Source organism: Pempheris klunzingeri, chromosome 23 (genome assembly GCF_042242105.1).
Source record: "Pempheris klunzingeri isolate RE-2024b chromosome 23, fPemKlu1.hap1, whole genome shotgun sequence".
Lineage (NCBI taxonomy): Eukaryota > Metazoa > Chordata > Actinopteri > Acropomatiformes > Pempheridae > Pempheris > Pempheris klunzingeri.
In genome coordinates, this window is record NC_092034.1 from 16689999 (window position 1) to 16708320 (window position 18322).

General features: G+C 45.1%; 2 protein-coding genes across 4 annotated transcripts in view; one reads left to right on the forward strand and one right to left on the reverse strand.

Moving 5' to 3' along the window:
- focad (focadhesin) overlaps window positions 1-8532 on the forward strand; it is a 37432-nt gene extending 28900 nt beyond the window's left edge. For all 3 annotated transcript variants that reach the window (XM_070854961.1, XM_070854962.1, XM_070854963.1), the window contains 18 exons: window positions 502-740; window positions 1181-1270; window positions 1563-1710; window positions 2152-2271; window positions 2578-2700; window positions 3010-3087; window positions 3319-3390; window positions 3802-3904; window positions 3991-4071; window positions 4200-4328; window positions 4422-4537; window positions 4905-5165; window positions 6125-6214; window positions 6429-6606; window positions 6789-6886; window positions 7121-7372; window positions 7464-7539; window positions 8231-8532. In XM_070854961.1, the coding sequence (XP_070711062.1) occupies window positions 502-740; window positions 1181-1270; window positions 1563-1710; window positions 2152-2271; window positions 2578-2700; window positions 3010-3087; window positions 3319-3390; window positions 3802-3904; window positions 3991-4071; window positions 4200-4328; window positions 4422-4537; window positions 4905-5165; window positions 6125-6214; window positions 6429-6606; window positions 6789-6886; window positions 7121-7372; window positions 7464-7539; window positions 8231-8304 (2328 nt within the window). In that variant the 3' untranslated portion in view covers window positions 8305-8532. The remainder of the gene's footprint in view (window positions 1-501; window positions 741-1180; window positions 1271-1562; window positions 1711-2151; window positions 2272-2577; window positions 2701-3009; window positions 3088-3318; window positions 3391-3801; window positions 3905-3990; window positions 4072-4199; window positions 4329-4421; window positions 4538-4904; window positions 5166-6124; window positions 6215-6428; window positions 6607-6788; window positions 6887-7120; window positions 7373-7463; window positions 7540-8230) is intronic.
- Window positions 8533-9730: 1198 nt separating this feature from the next.
- hacd4 (3-hydroxyacyl-CoA dehydratase 4) lies at window positions 9731-15378 on the reverse strand. Its single transcript, XM_070854781.1, has 7 exons — window positions 15226-15378; window positions 13706-13812; window positions 13397-13524; window positions 13153-13262; window positions 11646-11752; window positions 11010-11141; window positions 9731-10453 (listed from the first exon to the last, which is right to left on the reverse strand). The coding sequence occupies exons 1-7, from the start codon at window positions 15231-15233 to the stop codon at window positions 10371-10373; spliced, it is 675 nt and encodes a 224-aa protein (XP_070710882.1). The 5' UTR covers window positions 15234-15378; the 3' UTR covers window positions 9731-10370.
- Between the last annotated feature and the right edge of the window lie 2944 nt (window positions 15379-18322).

Below are 18322 nucleotides of genomic sequence, written 5' to 3' on the forward strand. Positions count from 1 at the left end.
AGATGAGCAGAGCATCACTTGAGGACATTTATCATACTTCAGTCCGCTCCCTCTGAAGCCATGAAAGGCATTATATTGGTGTTTCATATTTGGCTGTTGTTCTTCCTAACGCCTGGAAACGTACTTTGATGTGTAAAATCAGTGGAATTCTCCTTTTAAGAAGCGATCATTTCACAGCCAGAGGAGTGATAATTACAGCGACCAGAATGTGCATAGGGGTTTGATTTAAGACTTTAGATTCTGAAAACTTCTTTAAGTTGCAACTGTGTGATTTGTCCGTTTGTGGGCAAATAACTGAACTGGTTGTTAACAGAGCTTGAGTATTTCATAAAGTCACCGCTGAGAAAATGACATGAGCTTTAAAAGCCTGCGGGGGCTTGTTTCTTTGCTCTCTGTGCTGTGCTGCACCGAGAATGTCATTACATTATATCACTACCTGTGAAGGCAGCACAGCAGTACCTCGTCTGGTTCTGCAGCCAAACAATCGTGCTTTCCTCCCAGCGTTCCTACTCAGGTGAGAACACGGCGAGCGCCATAGCTCGCTCCTGTGCCAGCTTGGCTTTGTCGCTGCTGGTCCCCGTGCTGGTGGTGTGGCAGAGGGACGGTCTGGCTCAGGTCCTGTCGGCGCTTCAGGCCGGCCTGCCGGGCTCCCCCACCGCTGACGACTCCCAGGCCATCCAGTTCCACTCGGGCCTTGCACTCGGCATGGTGCTGTCCAGTCTGCATCACCAGCGCCTCAGGTAGGGTCTGAACTCCATGTGGAAAAACCCTCCTGTACTTTTATTTGGAGTCGTCTAGACTACAGTAAGGCGCTGCTCGTAAGATTGTCTGAAAAGCATCTTGATCGACTGCTACTCTAGAACACCGCCGCTAGAAAGCAAACTAGAAAAAAGGCCGGTCAGCTGGCTTTCAGTCAATTTTAGAATCGATTTTAACATTTTGATGCTCGTTTTCATGGCCCTACATGGCCTGGCACAATTTTATTAGTTTTATTTTATTTTATTATGACTTTAAATGGTTTTAATGCACATCTTACTAATTCTCAGTCCTTAGTTGCTTGTCTTAATTATTTTAGGTTTTATTAGCTTGCATGTGTTTTGTTTATGTGTGTGTTTTAATTGTGTTGTGAAATGTTGTGCTGCCTGTGGTCTCCACCCGGCTGTCTCTCCCTGTTATCCAGTGATGCCTCCGCTCAGAAGGACATCGATCTCTTCCGTAGCTCTCTGGATGCTCTGGAGCGCTGCTCCTTTAATCCCAACCTCGAATACAGGTCAGTGTTAAGTCCTCGGGCATGATGATGGTGGTTTATACCAACCCACCAGTTGGGAACCACTGGTAATGTGAACATTGTCGTTTAACATTTCTCTTTTCAAGAGTTGTGAATTTCTGGCACTGCACTTCTTTTTTTATTAAATATAATCTCCTACTGCAGAATGAGTGACAGAGCTGGCATCCATAGTAGCTTTGTTAATCATGTGACCCTCTCCCTGTGCATCCACTTTGACTGGTGAAACTTGGTTTCCTTTTTCCTGACCCTCTCCTCGTCTGTCCTCCCCCCTCAGAATGGGGTGCATGCTGGGTCTGGCTCTGGTGCTCACAGCTCTGTGCAGCAGTGGACAGATGGATCAACAAGTTTACGTCACCCAAACACTAGAAAAACTACTGTCCAACCTGCAGGACAGCAGCGGGCAGGGACGCATGCTGCAAGAGGTACAGTCCTCCACACTACACTAGTTTCATTACAGTAGAGTTTTAGAGGTCCCATCAGTCTGTCGTGGACTTTTTATTATTCCTTGAAATATTTAGTCCAACATACTGTATACCAAACGACATAAATTAGAGAGCAGCCAACATTCTCTGAAATATGACAGCAGCAAATGTTCATCGATAAAATGTGAGGCTTTGATGTTGGTGCCTCTATGTGTTTCTGCAGCCAGTATGATGCAGCAGTGGCCAAACTCTGTTATAAAACATGCAGGAATTCTGGTTTATCCACTTACAGTAGCGTTAATAGACCAGAATGCAGCACAGCTACAAAACATTAGCATTCTGACTAAAAGTCCTTCTTGAAAACGCAGTGACTCACCGTCACAAAGTCATTTGTAGTAGTCAAATAATATTCAAAGAAGGTTTTGCTGTCCACCTGTGCAGGTCTTGGGATACTCTGTGGCGTGTGTGGGCGTCTCAGCCTTCAGCGCAGGCCTCATAGATGCTGCCAAGGCCGAGGAGGTCATGACCACCCTACGCACCCTGACCGAGGACAGCCAGCAGGTCAGCAGGAAGTCTGTTGTTAGTGAGTCTTTCAGGGGATGACATTGTTCACCGCTTGAATGCACTGAGCAAAGCTATTGAGCAGGTGAGCTACGGTCAGATGGCCGATGGATGACCGCTTTCCGTTCAGCCCATTATTTACAGCTCACTCCAATGTGCTGCAAATTCATCCCTTATCCTTAAGGGTCGCATGGGGGCTGGAGCCAATGCCAGCTGACTTTGGGCGAGAGGCAACAACAACCCTTAGGTTTTGATTCTCTGTAGTGTAATCCCAGTTTCACATACTTCTGTAATGTTTCTGTTCAGACTCCAGGCTTCTCCCTGGCTCTGGGGTTGGTGGTCCATGGCCTGTCAATGTCTGGTCACGGAAAAGCAGAGGACATCCATCCTCGTCTGCTAGCTGCTTGGATCAAGATCTTACTGACCGAGGTACTACATCTACCCTTCCCTTCCTATTGACTGCTGCACCAGACACTGTATTCGTATCAAATATACCGAAATTTTTCAGTCTAACTCAAAATGGGGTTTCCATCATAGTGGAAATGTAGCATCTCTGTCAATGTAACACCCCAGACCCCAGGGTTTTTTTTTCTGTTTTCTGGTGTTTGAAGTTTACATTTTTCAAATATCTGAAATATGCAGAAATATTTCTGAGGTTTATTTCTGATGATGCCAAGCGACTGTGACCTGTGCCTGTGTTGAGTGTTCAGTGGCCTTTCAGTTGTCTCTGTGTTCCAGGGTTGTCCCACAATGCAGCGACTGGCTGCTGTCAACGGCCTGGTGGCTTTGGTAGGATCTGAGAGTTACCTCATCCAGGTGAGGAATGCACTCGTGTGCTGGGGTCTTGCTTTTTTGTTTGTTTGTAGAGTTCAGATCAAGTTTTATCACAGCTGATTTCTACAACAAACATGAAATCACAGGGGTCAGTCTGTCCCAGTGAAATACTGCTTTAATGATATATTGTTGCTGTAATGAGGCCATGAATGTGTCTGCCACTATCACTTTACTGTAAGTCTCATCGAGCATGTTGTCCTGTGTGTTTTCCAGCTAACCAGTGAGCTGGAGCTTTCCTCCCAGCAGCAGGGCAGGTTGAATGAGGTCATTCGAGCCATCACACAGGTCTGTAGACACGTTTTATTTTTACTACTGTTTTTCATTGGTGGAAATGTGTTCCCTCATGTATTATTATTACTAAATTCTACAAGATGTCCCCGGTAATGTATAAAACTTAGAATACTGACAGTCAGTGCACCAGTGTTGAAGCATTATGTGTCTGCCTTTACTGTATTTTCAGTGCAGTAAATACAGACAGAATTGCCAACATCCACTAGGACGGTTTCCATGACATATTTGTGCTCCCCAGAGGATGAACCTTTTCTTTTATGCTGAACCCATGCCCAGTGATTTCTCCAATTCTGCCGTCTTTCTTCTTGTGCAGCTTAATACACCAGATGAAGATACTGCACGGTGTAACAGGCTATTTGCATGACATTTGTAGGTACATGGTGTTTTGTTGGCTCTGTTCTGCAGATCGTAACATTCTCAGGAGCCATCGGTTTGCAGTCCAACAGCGCTTGTCTGGTGGGTCATCTGCATTTGGCCCATATGTCCACCAGTCACAGCCACACAGCAGGTAGGTGGCAGTCAGTTCCTGTCTGCGTTCAGAAAGACGAGCTACTTGGTGTGACGTGTCTTTGTCTTTTTCTGTCGTTCTCTCAGTTCCTCAGGATTTCAGTTATCTCTCAGAGAAAAGTGTTATCAGATACATCATTGATTTCATCACAGAGGCAGGAAAAAAAGGTTTGTTCGCCGGTTTAATATCAGTCTCGTCTCTTTTCTCACCTTGTACCCTAGTTTGCGTGCATATGAATTTCCCTTTTGCTTATGGGAATCTTTTTGGGGAACACCCTGTCTTCCTTTGGGCCCAGGTCCAGAGTTTGCCCAACCAGCTCTTGTTACGACTGCTCTGACCCCCCTGGCATCAGTTGGAGCCAGTTTCCAGTACCCACCCATCAACTGGAGTGCTGCTCTGTCTCCTCTGATGAGGCTCAGCTTCGGTAAAGCTTCTCACACTTGAGTTCTCATGTTTGTCTCTTTGTTCCCGAGGGCTAAACGGAGTCAAAGCACTGTGGCTCTTTTGTCTTTGACAGGAGAGAATGTACAGCATCAGTGTATGATGCTGGCAGCATGTCAGGCTCAGTCTTCACAGAATGCCTCTCTCTTTCTGGGCTCCTGGCTGTCACCGCCCCTTGTGCACAGTCTGAGTGTAAGTACGGCATGACCAAGGCTTGTAATTGAACCTGAGTACCTTTTAAGTACTGAGAATGTGCCCATAGCACTGACTGTCAAAAAGTCTCACTTTTACATGCCATTTTTAGATTAATATGCAGAACATTCACACAGTAGGATGGAGGAGGTAAACTGCCAGATGACAGGGCTTTCAGGGCTGGCATTACGTCAGCTTGTTTGATAATGGAGTGGCTTAAGAATGTAACAAAGAATTAATACATGAAATGATCAGGTTTTGGTACAGTTTTTAATACCCAGTGCTGCAGATACAAGTAAATCAGTACCCAAAAGTACTGATGTTAAATACCTAGCCCTGTCTGTGAGAGCTTATATTTCTCCCCCAGTGCCAGACCCGGGCTAACCTGTATGAGAACCTGGGCTCGTGGATGAAGCACGTCGCAGAGGACAAGCTCCAGGTCTACGTGGAGAGTCTGGGCCTGCAGCAGTTCCAGACGGACCTTCGACCCCAGCGTCTGCCCCTGTGCCGCTCCCTGCTGCTCGGCCTCGCTCAGGCCATGGCTCTCCCAAACCCCCCCAACAACTGCTGGACCATCCTCTGCTCCACCACAGAGAAGATCTTCACCCTCCTGCCCAACCAAATCCAGGTAAAAAGCTGGAAGGAAACGAGTGTTTGCGACATTTGAGCTGCTGTCGGTGTTTCCATTCCAGCTTCCACTGCTTTCTGCTGTTACACTTCAAATTCAAGTCAAATTTCATCTCATGTACTTCAGCTGACAATGAGCTGCTTTCCACTTCTATACATGAACTGATATTATTTAATAATTTGATCATTTCTTGGCTTAGATATTAACTGACATGAAAGCTGCTTCTCTCAGCTTTAACTCTTCAACTTCCAAATTAACTGTAGACAGTAGACATGTCAACTACTTTCAGTTTCGATATTAACTGACACTACAGCTGCTTTCACTCTTCTGACAGTTCACCTGCTATCAGCTTTTCTTGCCCAGTTCAAAAAAATCTCTTCTAAATGAAGGGAGGGCAGTTGGAAATTATATATTAGATGGGGGGGGGGGGCTCACCAAGAGTCTTTCTATCTGGAGCTGAATGATGTGTCGGAGACGCCACATCGCAGCAAAGAGCCGATCTGTTGTAGCACTGAGCAGATCGGCCAAACAATGAAGTGATGAGGCGATGATATTCCACAAACGCTGTCTCCAGTGGATCACATCATGCACCCACAGCACAGTGGGGACGTTAAGGGCAGCCTCCTTAAGTTGGAGCTCATAGTGAACAAACGTGTCAAACAAATAGCTAATAAAGGGCATAATAAAGGGACGATGCCAGTCTGTCACACAGCTGCAGTACTCAGACTGATCTGATGTCATAGAGACAAAACCCACATGCAAACTAATAATTCAACTGCCTACCAGTCTCACTTTCTCACAAAGTTTCTAATGCTTCTAGCTCTTACACTTCAGCTTCAACTGACACTTCAGCTACTTTAAGTGCTTGAACTTGAACTGAAGCTCCCATACCAATTCACCAGAATATCCTTCTTTTTCCACTTATGGTCTTCTGCTAATGATTCCTGCTTTTGTTTTAGGATTCCGAGGTGGATTTGTATGTGGGAGTCGCCAAGTGTCTGTCTGAGATGTCTGATACGGAGATAGAGCGAGTCACACGGGTCACAGAGGTACAGTGTGATGTCAGAAAGCTAAAGTAGTAGCAGTGATGGACATAAGGTGTCTACTGCTGTCTCTTTAGATTCATGTTATTCATAGAAGTAGTGAATTATACTAACAACAAAGTCAAAACATGATGCACATATTCTACACACATGGGTTTTAAGAGACTAGAGGTAATGCCATACCACTGGACAGTCTGGTTACTGAAGCTGTGCATTCCAGGCTCAGATGGAGAAGACCTGCTTCATCCTGGCTTACTTGACCTCCCAAGGCAGAGTTCCCCTCCTCGGCCTCAATGACATCATCGCCGGCGTGCTTCGCGGTTGGCCAAGCCGCAGAGTGGGCTGGATCCTCCTGCAGACTTTTTATCAGTGTCGTATGGCCACCAGCGCCAACACAGGTGAAGTCACGCTCCTGGAGCTAGAAAGCTTCTCTTGATGGATTCAGGTTGAAGCTTTGTGATCACCAGGGGATTGAATAGCTGGCAAGACAACACATGATATACCTCTCCTGTATCTTTCCTTATATATCTTTTTGTTTTTTACTCTGCACCATGTTCAGACAGTATATTCTTTGTTACAGGTGTCTCTAAACGAATGGAGTGGCTTCTGGAGCTGATGGGACACATTCGAAATGTTGCCTACGGTGCAGCCTCCGTCACATGTGGAGACACCAAGCTGGTACGTGGTGGCTGAACTGTGATGTGCGAGTCACGTGACACAGACGTGCATGTTGGGAATAACTGTCATTCCTCAGACGGTTTGGAATGCAGCTCCAGTCTTGCCGTGTGTGTCCGCTAAGAACTGCTTCATGGTCACGTCTTCAAAGAATGCTCCACCGATGTAACGTTGTGCTCCAGCGCTACAGATGGTATTTTAGATTCTGACTAGAACCTAAATCTTGTATCTCCGCAGGCCACAGACTTCTTGTTCCAGGTTTTTGCTGCTGCTGTCGTTTCCTGGGGTGACCACTTCATGCCCGTCCTCCTTGGCGTTAGGGCCCAGTGGTTCCCATGGCAACCCGCCTCTCAGCCACAAATTCTCCAGCACGGCCTGTACGGTGAGGAGTCGCTCGCTGAAGGCGCCCTCCCCCAGTGCCTGCAGGGAATGCCTCACAGCCTGACTCTGCTTCTGGACAAAGAACCATGGAGCAGCCAGGCGCTTAAGGTTAGAAGTGCTGTATTTTAATAAGAAAGACAACGTCCGTCTGTTTAGAGCCCAACAAGATGGAAACAACCTGTGTGTGCATATGTCTCAGTTCATAGACTGGCTTCTCAGCATCTCAGAAGGGCCTGAGCAGAGTGTTTCAGCCACGACCATCAGCACAGCCAAAGGTAAAAAACAAACAAACACAACAGCACATATGATGCAGCAGCTTGGTGAAAATGTTGGGCCACAGAAACACTCTAATACAGATGATATTCGCCATGTGACAATGTCCTGTTCTGAACGGGCGCTCTGTGTGTCGCCTTAGGTGTGTTTTGAGCAAAACATTTCGGTCAGTGTAAATTGTTCGTGTTCTAAATGAGACCTAAACGATTTCTCCTTGTCATTATTGAGCCGGATTATTGAGAGGGCTTGGAGAATGCACCAGTTTGTTGTGGGTGTGTTTTCTGAAAATGTTGTGATGCCAACAACACAAAAAACGAGCTAAAATGACTGTTTTTGTCTATGGAGTCTGGTGGCTTTGAAGAGAGCGATATAACGGCTGTTTGTGGCTAAACAAAAAGTATGTTGCAGGTCTGCATCTGTAGGGATCCTGTCAATGCTGTCAGACACAGAACAATCTGAGTCCAGTTTCAGTGGACGTATGTTGATCAGCTGCAGTTGCCCCAAAGGAGTGCATCTATTATGTAGACAAGCAGGCTTTTGTAAATCTGCTATGAGAAATGAACTGCGTCCACCATGTTTGTTCGGGGGTGAAAAGCTAGCAGAAACCCGTACTCTGTCTTACATTTACATCTTATGTTCTAAACTGCAAACGCTGGAGTGGTTTATCTGATCGTCCTTGTTGTGTTGTTTCAGCCGCCCTTTTGGCCCTGAAGTCCTCCGCCGAGTTCAAGAAGAAAGCCGTGTGGACCAGAGCGTACAGCTGGTAGCCCGGAGGAGCCATAACAGACCGGTACCATGGGAACACACACAGACATTCTTCCCAAACACACGGCTGGGCCTTTTTAAAACGCCGGCTGAGGCTGTGTGGAGGCAGCCGAGGCTCACCGCAGCACCGTGGACTTCAACAGAACCTGCAGCTCTGCTTCAGCCGCAGAATGGCATCGAGGACGTGCTCGGACAGAATGACCCATTAAAGGCTCATCAAATACAGGAAATACTTAATGGTGTTGATTCATTTGTGGCTCAAGTTTCAAATCTTCTCTTAAATGTAGATTTTAACGATCTTGCTGAAATCATATCCAATGAATTTAAAAAGTAACACTGTGTCTTTTTATATGAATGTAAAACAAATCTAGACGTAAAAATGAGGATCAGTATTTCTGATGCACACAAATATTTCTTGTTTTTAAAGAAATGTTACTGAAATCCACAAATGTATGTATTTACAACAAGAACGCTGACGGTGATTATATAAAGTGGAGCTGAGGAGGGTCCATAACCGGTGAAGACAACAGAAGCCGGGGCTCCACCTCGCTGATGCCCTCGCACACTGTGAGCAAGAACCGAACCATCTCCTGGTCAAACGATGCTGCAGCTCAGATCCTGGAAACAAATGATACAGTTTTTGATATCCTTAACGGCTGCAACTCACTTGGCAAAGAACCTAATCACCATTCAAGAGATTGTGCCGGGGTTATTCTAGAACTGGCAAAGTCATGTCTCTGTGGGCTCCAGGTTAAGAACAAGGGAAAGAAGACTGATCTGAAGAAGGGCGCGGGCACCTGCCTTGTTCATGACAACACGGGCATCCTGGATTCAACACCAGCAAATGTCAACCTTCCTGTGGATCCTGTTGAAGCGCCAGAAGCACTCGGACTCCATCCAACCATCAGCCAGCATCAGCGCTGCTTGTCAGGCCACTGAGAAATGCCTTTTGAGGCTGTTGAAAACCAAAGAGGGGCTCCACATGGATGGGGAACAACATTAGACGTCGTCATTCAAGTCCTTGCAGATCTGAAAAACCCATTCCAATGTTCACACAGCCACGTGTTCGACGTGTGCGTCCAAACAAGCTCTGCATTATTCAGCTGAATCATTTGGCAAGAAGGGGAAAAAGTAAAGCAGGTAAGCCTGCTCACCAAAGTCTGTATGCATACATCTAGAATATGTGTGTAGATATAAATGTCAGTGTCAACATTCATGTTTGTATGTGCTTATTATGTGTCTGTGTGTCTGTGTGAATTGCTCATCATTACCAAGGTTGAAATGGATTTTCCCTTCATCCTTATAACCTATTTTAACAACAAGCTGTTAACTATAGACTTCTTGCACGTTGTGGCAGCCCAGCCCATAACAGGGTCTGTTAGAATGTTAAAATGAACAGAATCCCCGTCTCCTACACTCACATTGTGATCACCTTGTTTTAATTATTCTACGTACTGAGAGTGAGAAATAAAATGAAGGAATTTACAGAGTTGGAAAAAACAAACAGTGACATGAAAAATAACTGAAAAAATCCAGAATTTCTCCGTCTCACTCGTCTTACACAAGATGGTCAGATAGAAATGAGCACGACAGCCAGTTTTCAGTCTGTTAAAGGAACTACTTTTGGTTCATAAAGCAGTAGGACAGTCAGAGGTGAACATCAGTCTTTAACATGATGAGGAATAAACTTCCAGAGTTTTCTCTTGTGTACAATCTGACTCCTTCTTTGCAGCGGTGCCGTTGGCCCCCTGCTGGTGATACAGATCGTAGGTATGAGACACTTCCACGTGGGCTTCATTTTGCAGAGCCAGGAGCTTCAGATTAGGAGTCGAGTGAACACTTCAGCTGTCGGTGGTGCAAAATGCCAAAATTCAGCCGGCGATCCTGAGCGTGAGATGACCTTCAAGAAATTCAAGGTGGCTGAAACCCCCATCACACAGGATAATGAGCAGAGACTTCACACTGGACATACTTCTTCTCTTGTCATGTGCCCCGTATGACAGACAGACAGACAGACATCCTTAAAAACAGCATTCATGGTGGAGTGGTGGCTTATTGTGAGGTACGATCACTTCTTTTTCATCTTCTTGTTCCATTTCTCCAGGTGGTGCTGCCTCTCCTTCAGAAGTTGCCAGACTGTTAGAGAGGCTCCTGAAAAGACAGCACTCATCTTAGAAAGGCAGAGAAGACAAAAAAAAAGGTGTGTGTGTGCGTGTGTGTACTGTTGTTAGTCACTTTGCATTAGTGGCACAAATATAACAGCTGGTCGTTACAGAATTGACTTTGTGTGAATGTTGTCTAGAAATATTAAGCATCTAGAAATCAGCTGTGTGTTTTGTGAGGTCTGACTACAGCCTGACTTTTTTTCTGTTCTTACAAGTTTGGGATTTGAAAGGACAAGTTGGTGCAAAATGTGTTGAAATAGGTCCCAAGCCGACAGACAGGAGAAGAGTGGCTGAGTCAGTTGGTGAGCTTTGCAGGGTCAGTTTGGACACAATAAGACAAACTAATCAATGAAAGCAGCTGTTGCACAGCTGTCCCTAAATCCCTGAACCTTCCTGTAAAATCTGCCGTTGTATATCAGTTAAATAGTGTTTGGCCAGGCAGAGTGGCACCGTTGCTGTAAAACTATAGCAGACTGAGAGGGTGTTCACCTGAAACATTACGGCTCACATGACAAACGTTCATGCTGGTTAGCTCGTCTTACCGAGGGCGAGAAGGGGGAGGTAGGCCATGAGGAGGAAGGGGAGGTGCAGGTGTGTCGACACTGTTGAATTCATCCTGGATGAGTTCGGTGCTGTCGGCTCGACGTGGTGCAGGGTCTGGTGTATAATGACAACTGGGGAGGACAAAAACATCCACGCAGAAGTGGAACACATTCAGGGTGTTGAACTGTGCCTGTAATATTTTGATACTAAACATGGAAGGGAAACATTCTGCTGCTGTCCAGTAAAGACTTCTCCTGTCTTCACTTTCTTGGTCCGATCTTTTGGAAGGACGCACGCTGTGTCAGTGGGGAGTAATCATCATGTTACTGACATACTGCAGCTCTAAAGCTGTTTGGAGTGTGTTTGCTACACACTGAGCAGAGGCTGGCTTCTACTTTCCTCACACACTTCCTGGCATTTTATCAGCAGCTCTTGCCAACTCATTTCCTGTATGTTCACAGCGCTTCCGTCATGCAATACCAGTCTCATTAGATCAGCTCGTACAGTTCAGCATGCATCAGGTCAGCTGAAGTATAACAGTCTGGACCCTGCCCGGCCTTTTGGTCTGTTTATGCAAAAATGCCGGTCACACAGTTTAGTAGTAAACATGAAGTCATCAAAATGGTTTTAATCACCTTCAGTTACCACTGACAGGACGTATAGGGGGATCCAGAGTGTGTATCGAATCCACAGCATGGCCATGGAGGGTGTGTCCATAACACACAGCAGCTCGTGTGGGTACCTGTCAGCAGACAGGTGAGTGAGGTGTCCAGCTGAATGCATAATGGATCATTATTCCACTTTTATATACATGCAGACTTTAAAAAACAGTTCAGAATTCTACAGGCACACTGTCTAGTGTTCCTATATACAGTAGTTCTCAGAATAACACTGAGTGAAATGACTGTGAATGTGTCAGAGAGGTTACTTGTAGTCAGAATCAACTTTTTTTGCCTCTTTGGTTGATGGTTTGGGTTTTACAGCCCCCCAAGCAGACAAAAAAAAGAATGGATGCAAGACTTTAGTGATCACTTTAGTGTGTAGGATTTATAGGGATCTATTGACAGTAATTGGATCTAATAGTCAGAATTGTGTTCTTTAGTAGTGTGTAAAAACTAAATAGTTTTCAGTAGCTTAGAATGAGCCCTATCTATACGGGGGGGGGGGGGGGGGGGGCTCTTCCATGGAGTCCTGGACTGGAGATGTTCTGATGCTGAGTGTGGTGGTGTGAATGTACCAGATGGAAGACGAAGAATAAAAATACAGTTTTTGTTGACAATGTTGACAAATGGAGGATCATATAAGCAGGGGTGCAGGGTGCAGGGAAGGGGCCATCACACCCCCACTTTACACCCCCTGGCCCACAATTATGTTAATCGGTGGATCACTGCATCCCACTTTAATAATAACAATAATAGCCTGGATTTATAAAGCCTGGATTTATGTAGCCTCTTTCAAGAGACCCAAGGACACTTTACACTGAAGAATCAATCATTCCCATCAGCTGGTGCCTGTAGATGGTGAATGGACCGCACTTGTATATGTGTATGTAGCACCTTTCTGGTCTTCTCAACCACTTTAACAGCACTTTCTCATTCCATTCACACAGCCAGGTGGACAACAGAACCTGATCATTCGCAGTAATCAGCCCATACACTGAATGACTGAACGATCCAGGGACTGGACTGCTGATCTTCTAAACCACTAACAGTCGAGCAAAGCAGTGAGATAACACATCTTACAGTAGAAACACACCTCAAAACAGGTTTGCAATTGTGAATTTAAATGTTCGTTCTAATTCCTGACAAAAGGTCAGAGTGGACTACCAACCAAGCAAGATGGGCAACAACCCTGGGACACACTGAAACACTTCTGGCACTTCTCTCTGAACTGATGAAGCTTCAGGGCCAAGAACATTCCCAGTAAAGGCCTCTGAAAAACACTTCATTGTCAACATGTCTTGCTTCGAATCAAACTATTTGACAAACAGAAAGACTTACATCATTATCTCATAGCCGGTGGGACATGAACACAGGATTTTAGGAGTGTATATTTGGGAGTATGTTTGTGTTTGCTATCTGAGGCGAAAAACTTGAACAGGATGGACGGAGTGACGAGAGAAGCTGCGAGTGACGAGCGTACCGTAGAAGGTCCAAGACGTTCCACAAGAAGAACATGACACACACCACGGGTTTACTCTGCATCTCCTCCAGCACGATGACCAAGACCAGCAGGAGGTTTTTCTCCATAACCTGGAACAGATAGCACACGCACAACACACCAGCTGCTTTAAATAGATGACGAGCTCTTGATTACACAGCTGAGCGTTTTATATTTATCTCTAAGATTAATAAAGACGCTTAAGAGGGAGAGCTGTGAGACTCACTTGGACGAAGCGAGGGAGGAGTTTGGCTTTCTCGATCCCATCTGCAATGTGGAAAAGCTCCAAGATGGAGAGCAGCTGGCACAGGCTCATCACCAGGCCGACAGAGTAAAATGTGTCCGCTAAGGCATCTGCACAGTCAAGAAAACAGACTTTATCACACAAACATGCACGGCGCGGTGGAGATGTATCCTTTTCCTGCTGAGTTAAATCATCTATTAAAGAGCTGCTCTTTCATATTGAGCTCAAAAAAGCATCAAATATTCTTTCGTATTGTAACATTCCATCCTTTTTGTTTCCCCCTGGGCTTACCCCGACCAAATGTAAGAAACCTGGCTATGGTGTTAGCCAGTATCCACGTGTGTCCACAGAACTGGAAGAGGTTATATGAGAAAATGTAGGCAAGTCTGAAGCTGAGCCTGTAAGAAAAGGTAGAGCACACACCAGGTTATCAAATTGGAATTTGATGAGTGTTGATTTTTACTGATGATTATCAGAAGTGGCTCCCTGGCACGGCCGACAAATGGAGCAGAGCCATTGTAAGAAGCTTTTATTTTCACTGTGCTTTTCCTGTTACGACACGGAGGATTTGTTTTATGGCACAACTGCTGATGCTGGTGCGCTTTGATCATAATATCCCCATAAATCATCCGACTGGAACTACTTCAGAGAAAACTCAATCACGTGGAAACATGGATGCAAAGTGCATTTGTTCAAGCGCTGCGATGAAGAATAACTTTAAGATACGTTAATTAAGCATTGCCAGTGAAACATTTTACTTGCACAGAGATGATGAATGTGCTTTTTACTGTCGTTACATTTATCTTAAATGCTGCGGTTAGTCAGTGTCAGCATGAGGCCTCCTGGCTTTAAACAGACATCTTGGCCACGGATGCAGATACACTTATTTCCATTATGTTCATTCGTGTGCAGTATGCTTGTGGGAGTATTTACATCACTGGACTTGTACTCGTACTTATAGAGGATGCGGCTGCTTCGCTTGAGGATACTATGATGCTGTACTCTCTAAGTCACCCTGAAACCTCCTCACACAAAGCAACTTTCTGAGTCATGCTTCTGTTTTTCACCTCACAATTCAGGTCGGGTCAGATATTCACTAACTCCTTTAGTTCTGCTTTTGGTCTCCACCAACTTATTTCAGTAAACTGTTAACTGTGTGGAACTTTTACTTTAAATTCATTATATTTACTTTGAAGCATTGGTCACTGTATTTACACTGGGTCTGAATACCACTGCAGGAAATCTAAATGACTATCCATTTGAGAATCTGAATACCTGGGACAGTCACCCCTCAATTAAACCCCCATTAAGATTATGGGATATGTAAAGTGAGAATAGATTTTTATCTAAATGTAATACAATTGTTCTGTTTAAAGAATAAATGTTCCCTTGCATGCCTGATGCCTTAACATGTAGCTAATATACTAATTTAGATTTAGAATCTTCTCAATAAAAGGGAAATAACAGGCATATTCAGCACTGATGCAGATTCAATGTGCAAAAATTCAGATTTTCACAACTTACTGCTAATAAATGTAATAATAATTGAAAGAAAACAGACCCATCTGTCTCCCTGGGTACTTTTATAACTCTTCTTGGATATATAACCTGTCAAACAAGTCCCAGTCTCAGATACACTTTCACCCTAAGCCTTCTTTATAACATATTACTTGTTAATGCTCTGAAAAGATGACAGTAAGTGAAGCTCTGCGTTTGGTTAGTCAAACATTCCTCAACACGCCCCGTAAGTGCAGAACATTCCTTCCACGGTGAGAACTCACACTGCTGTAAGACTCACAGTACTCGCTTACTTTCTCATCCTGACGTCTTCTTTTGGTGCTTTTGTTGCAGGTAAGGGGAGCAGCTCATGATCCCTCTCTCAGTCTGAGGAGAATCATTTAAATCCAGGTGCAGCTCGTGGCTCTTTGCAGCAGTGTTCTCTCAGAGAACACACACCCGCCTGTTACCTTGCCCTCCTCCAACCAGAAAAATGCTGCAATGTCTGGTTTTTTTGGTAGTTCTTCCCCAGGCTGATTGTTGCACTTATTGCCTTACAGACGAGTGGGAAGTGCATGTTCTTTGTGTGAGTGTGACGTCAGATAGTCCCAGCCCACTGAAAGGAAAGCTGAGCTGTCTACGGGGAACACACACAGGCTCGGGGGAGAGAGAGGAGAGAGGGGAGAGAGAGGAGAGAGGGAGCAGCAGCAGAACAATGTCCAGAATGTTAAGCTTACCAGCAGGAATGAGCCTTTAGTGGCCCTGAAGTGAAGACACCACCACTAACAATATTCATGCTTTATAACCTCAAACTGCACTTTATGGTGAAAGTGACTATTACAGACAGTAGAAACTACTGACACATGGGTATATTCATAAAGGTGCACTGTGCAAGATTTGGCCAGAATTTTAGTTTAAAGAATCCAGAAGTGAACTAAAGAACTAAAGATATCAGCAGAATGTAAAGAAACAGCAGTACTGATGTGAAGCCAAAGACGTGTATCTACTGCGCTGCACAGATGTCTACTGAAGTTAGTGTGCTAACAACTAGCAGCTTTCTCGTAGTACGACTTTTTACCTCGGGGGCAATAGTGAGTCACTGTAGTGTCCAGTCTGCCCTCAGTCTGACAGGGGAGGAAGAGGTGCTGGGTCATACAGTTACACGACCACACTGTAAGGACAGACCTCGTTCTGAACTTCAGGTGAAGATAATGTGAAGCTTCGACAGTCGGAGTTAAAAAAAAAAAAATCATGTGGGTGTCTTCTAGATTTACAGTGTTTTAGTTTCCTGTTTCCTGGCTGAACTGTGGTGGACGGAACGTCTTGGTAGTCACATGCAGGTTTGAACTTAGCGAAGACATTGGAACACTTAAACATCACAGTACAACACCAAGTTCAAGCTTCAGGGATATCGACCTGTCCAGTTAGGAAGGATAAGCCACTGTGAATCAGTTTCACCTGGTTTGGTGCCACTGAAAGTGACAACAGGTGCAGTGGAGAGGAAACAGCAAGACCCCCCCCAAAGGGATGGGTTTACAGATAACTGCTCTCTCCTCATCCTTCCTGACTGATTCTTCTCTAGTTTTACAGGTTGCTAGTGTGCTTGTCACTCCTGGTAGGGTGAGGCGGTACCTGCAGCCCCTTCAGGCTGCACAGGTAGTCCAGCTCCTGCAGGATGGCACATCCATACGTGGAGGAGATACCAGGAGACTCAAGGAGAGCTGGACAGGGCCGTAGAAGGGCATCAACCCAGCAGCAGGACCGCTATCTGCTCCTCTGTGTGAGGAGGAAGAGGAGGAGCACTGCCTGAGCCCTACAGAATGACCCCCAGCGGGCTGCTGGTGTGTGAGAACACCAGAATTAGCAGGCGCTCCGTTCTCCTCACAGATAAGAACAGACTGTCCAGGAGCTCACTGATGTCCTGATCCAGGTCTGGGAGGAGATCCCTCAGGACACCATCTCACCAGGAACACTGTCAGGAGTGAATACAGGCACATGGGGGCCATACACACCACTGAGTCACATTATGAGTTGCTGTGATGAAATTCAGGCAAGTTAGATCAGCCTGTGATTCCAGTTTTTCGGTGTGTCAGTCAGTGATTTTGGCTTCCACTGAACGTTGTTACGTTATTTTGTTCTGTTACCACATGGCTCAGGGGTGATAACAAGAAGGGACGCAACACACAGCTTAGGTTGTAAAAGAATACGATTTATGTAACACAAATTGTCCCACATAATAACGAGACGGAGTGTGGAAGATATCTGATATCAAACCAAACAAAGAGAAGACAGGCAGCGCTGGTTGATGCTGGCCTAGCTGAGAGAGAGCAGACTCCCAGGAAGGCGGGCCCTTTATCCTCTCTGGAGGCCACACCCAGACGAGGCGATGCTCCCAGCTCCACCTTCCAACAGCTCCCAGAGACCGCAAATCAGAAAAGCGAGACGACCCACAAACAGGAGGAGCCGGAGTCGTCACAGTTCTACTAGTAAAGATTTTGATCTTGAATGTTTTGTTTTCACTGAGATCCAGTGTGTGATTTAACCCCTTACTGCCTGAATTTATTTACAGTTATATAAAAAAAAATAATTATTTGTGTTTTTGCATTCAAGCAGATGCTAAATTAAGTGGAGATTGTTAATTTGAATATAACACAGCATAGACTAGTGCAATATAATAATAGTATAATAAAATATATATGTACATACGGACAGAATATATATGTATTTATTTATGTATGTATGCATCTATGTATATATAATGTATACATAGAAGATGCATCAACCAGCATTAGTGGGATACAGAGGCCACCTCAGCTGCATCAAGACCGGAAGAGGTTTGAGGCAAATTCGCGACAACAGGCAACAAGGGGTTAAGTGTTCCCTTGATTTATACTCACCACAGCCCTGACAGAGCATCATTCATGGCAAAGCAGAACACCATCAATCATTGTCCTTAGCTGGAGGAACCACATATCTACTAAAAAGAAAAAAAGATTCATTAATGTTAACGTTTGGAAAAAGTTGCCCAGGTAGACCTGCTGTTAAACCCCCCTAACCCTAACCCTAACCCTAACCCTTATTGGGACTGACTGAGCCCCTCCTGCTTACTTTTCACAACTTGTCTCACATGAGAAACAAAACTGATCCACACCCCCCAGGAGAGAAAGGATGGTAGCACACATTTCATCACACACTGATGTTATGGCTTTATATCCGCATGGTGTTGTGAAGCTGGCTAGCACTAACACTAACACTAACACTAACACTAACACTAGCACTAACACTAACACTAGCACTAACACTAACACTAGCACTAGCACTAGCACTAACACTAACACTAGCACTAGCACTAGCACTAGCACTAACACTAACACTAACACTAACACTAGCACTAACACTAGCACTAGCACT

Bases quoted from the DNA above. Each gene is read 5' to 3' on its own strand.
- hacd4 (XM_070854781.1), bottom strand. The intron at 13,525-13,705 runs GTAAGCCCAGGG...TTGACTGTGCAG, and splicing joins GTTTCTTACATTTGGTCGGG to ATGCCTTAGCGGACACATTT. The intron at 10,454-11,009 runs GTAAGACGAGCT...CTGTCTTTTCAG, and splicing joins CCTCCCCCTTCTCGCCCTCG to GAGCCTCTCTAACAGTCTGG.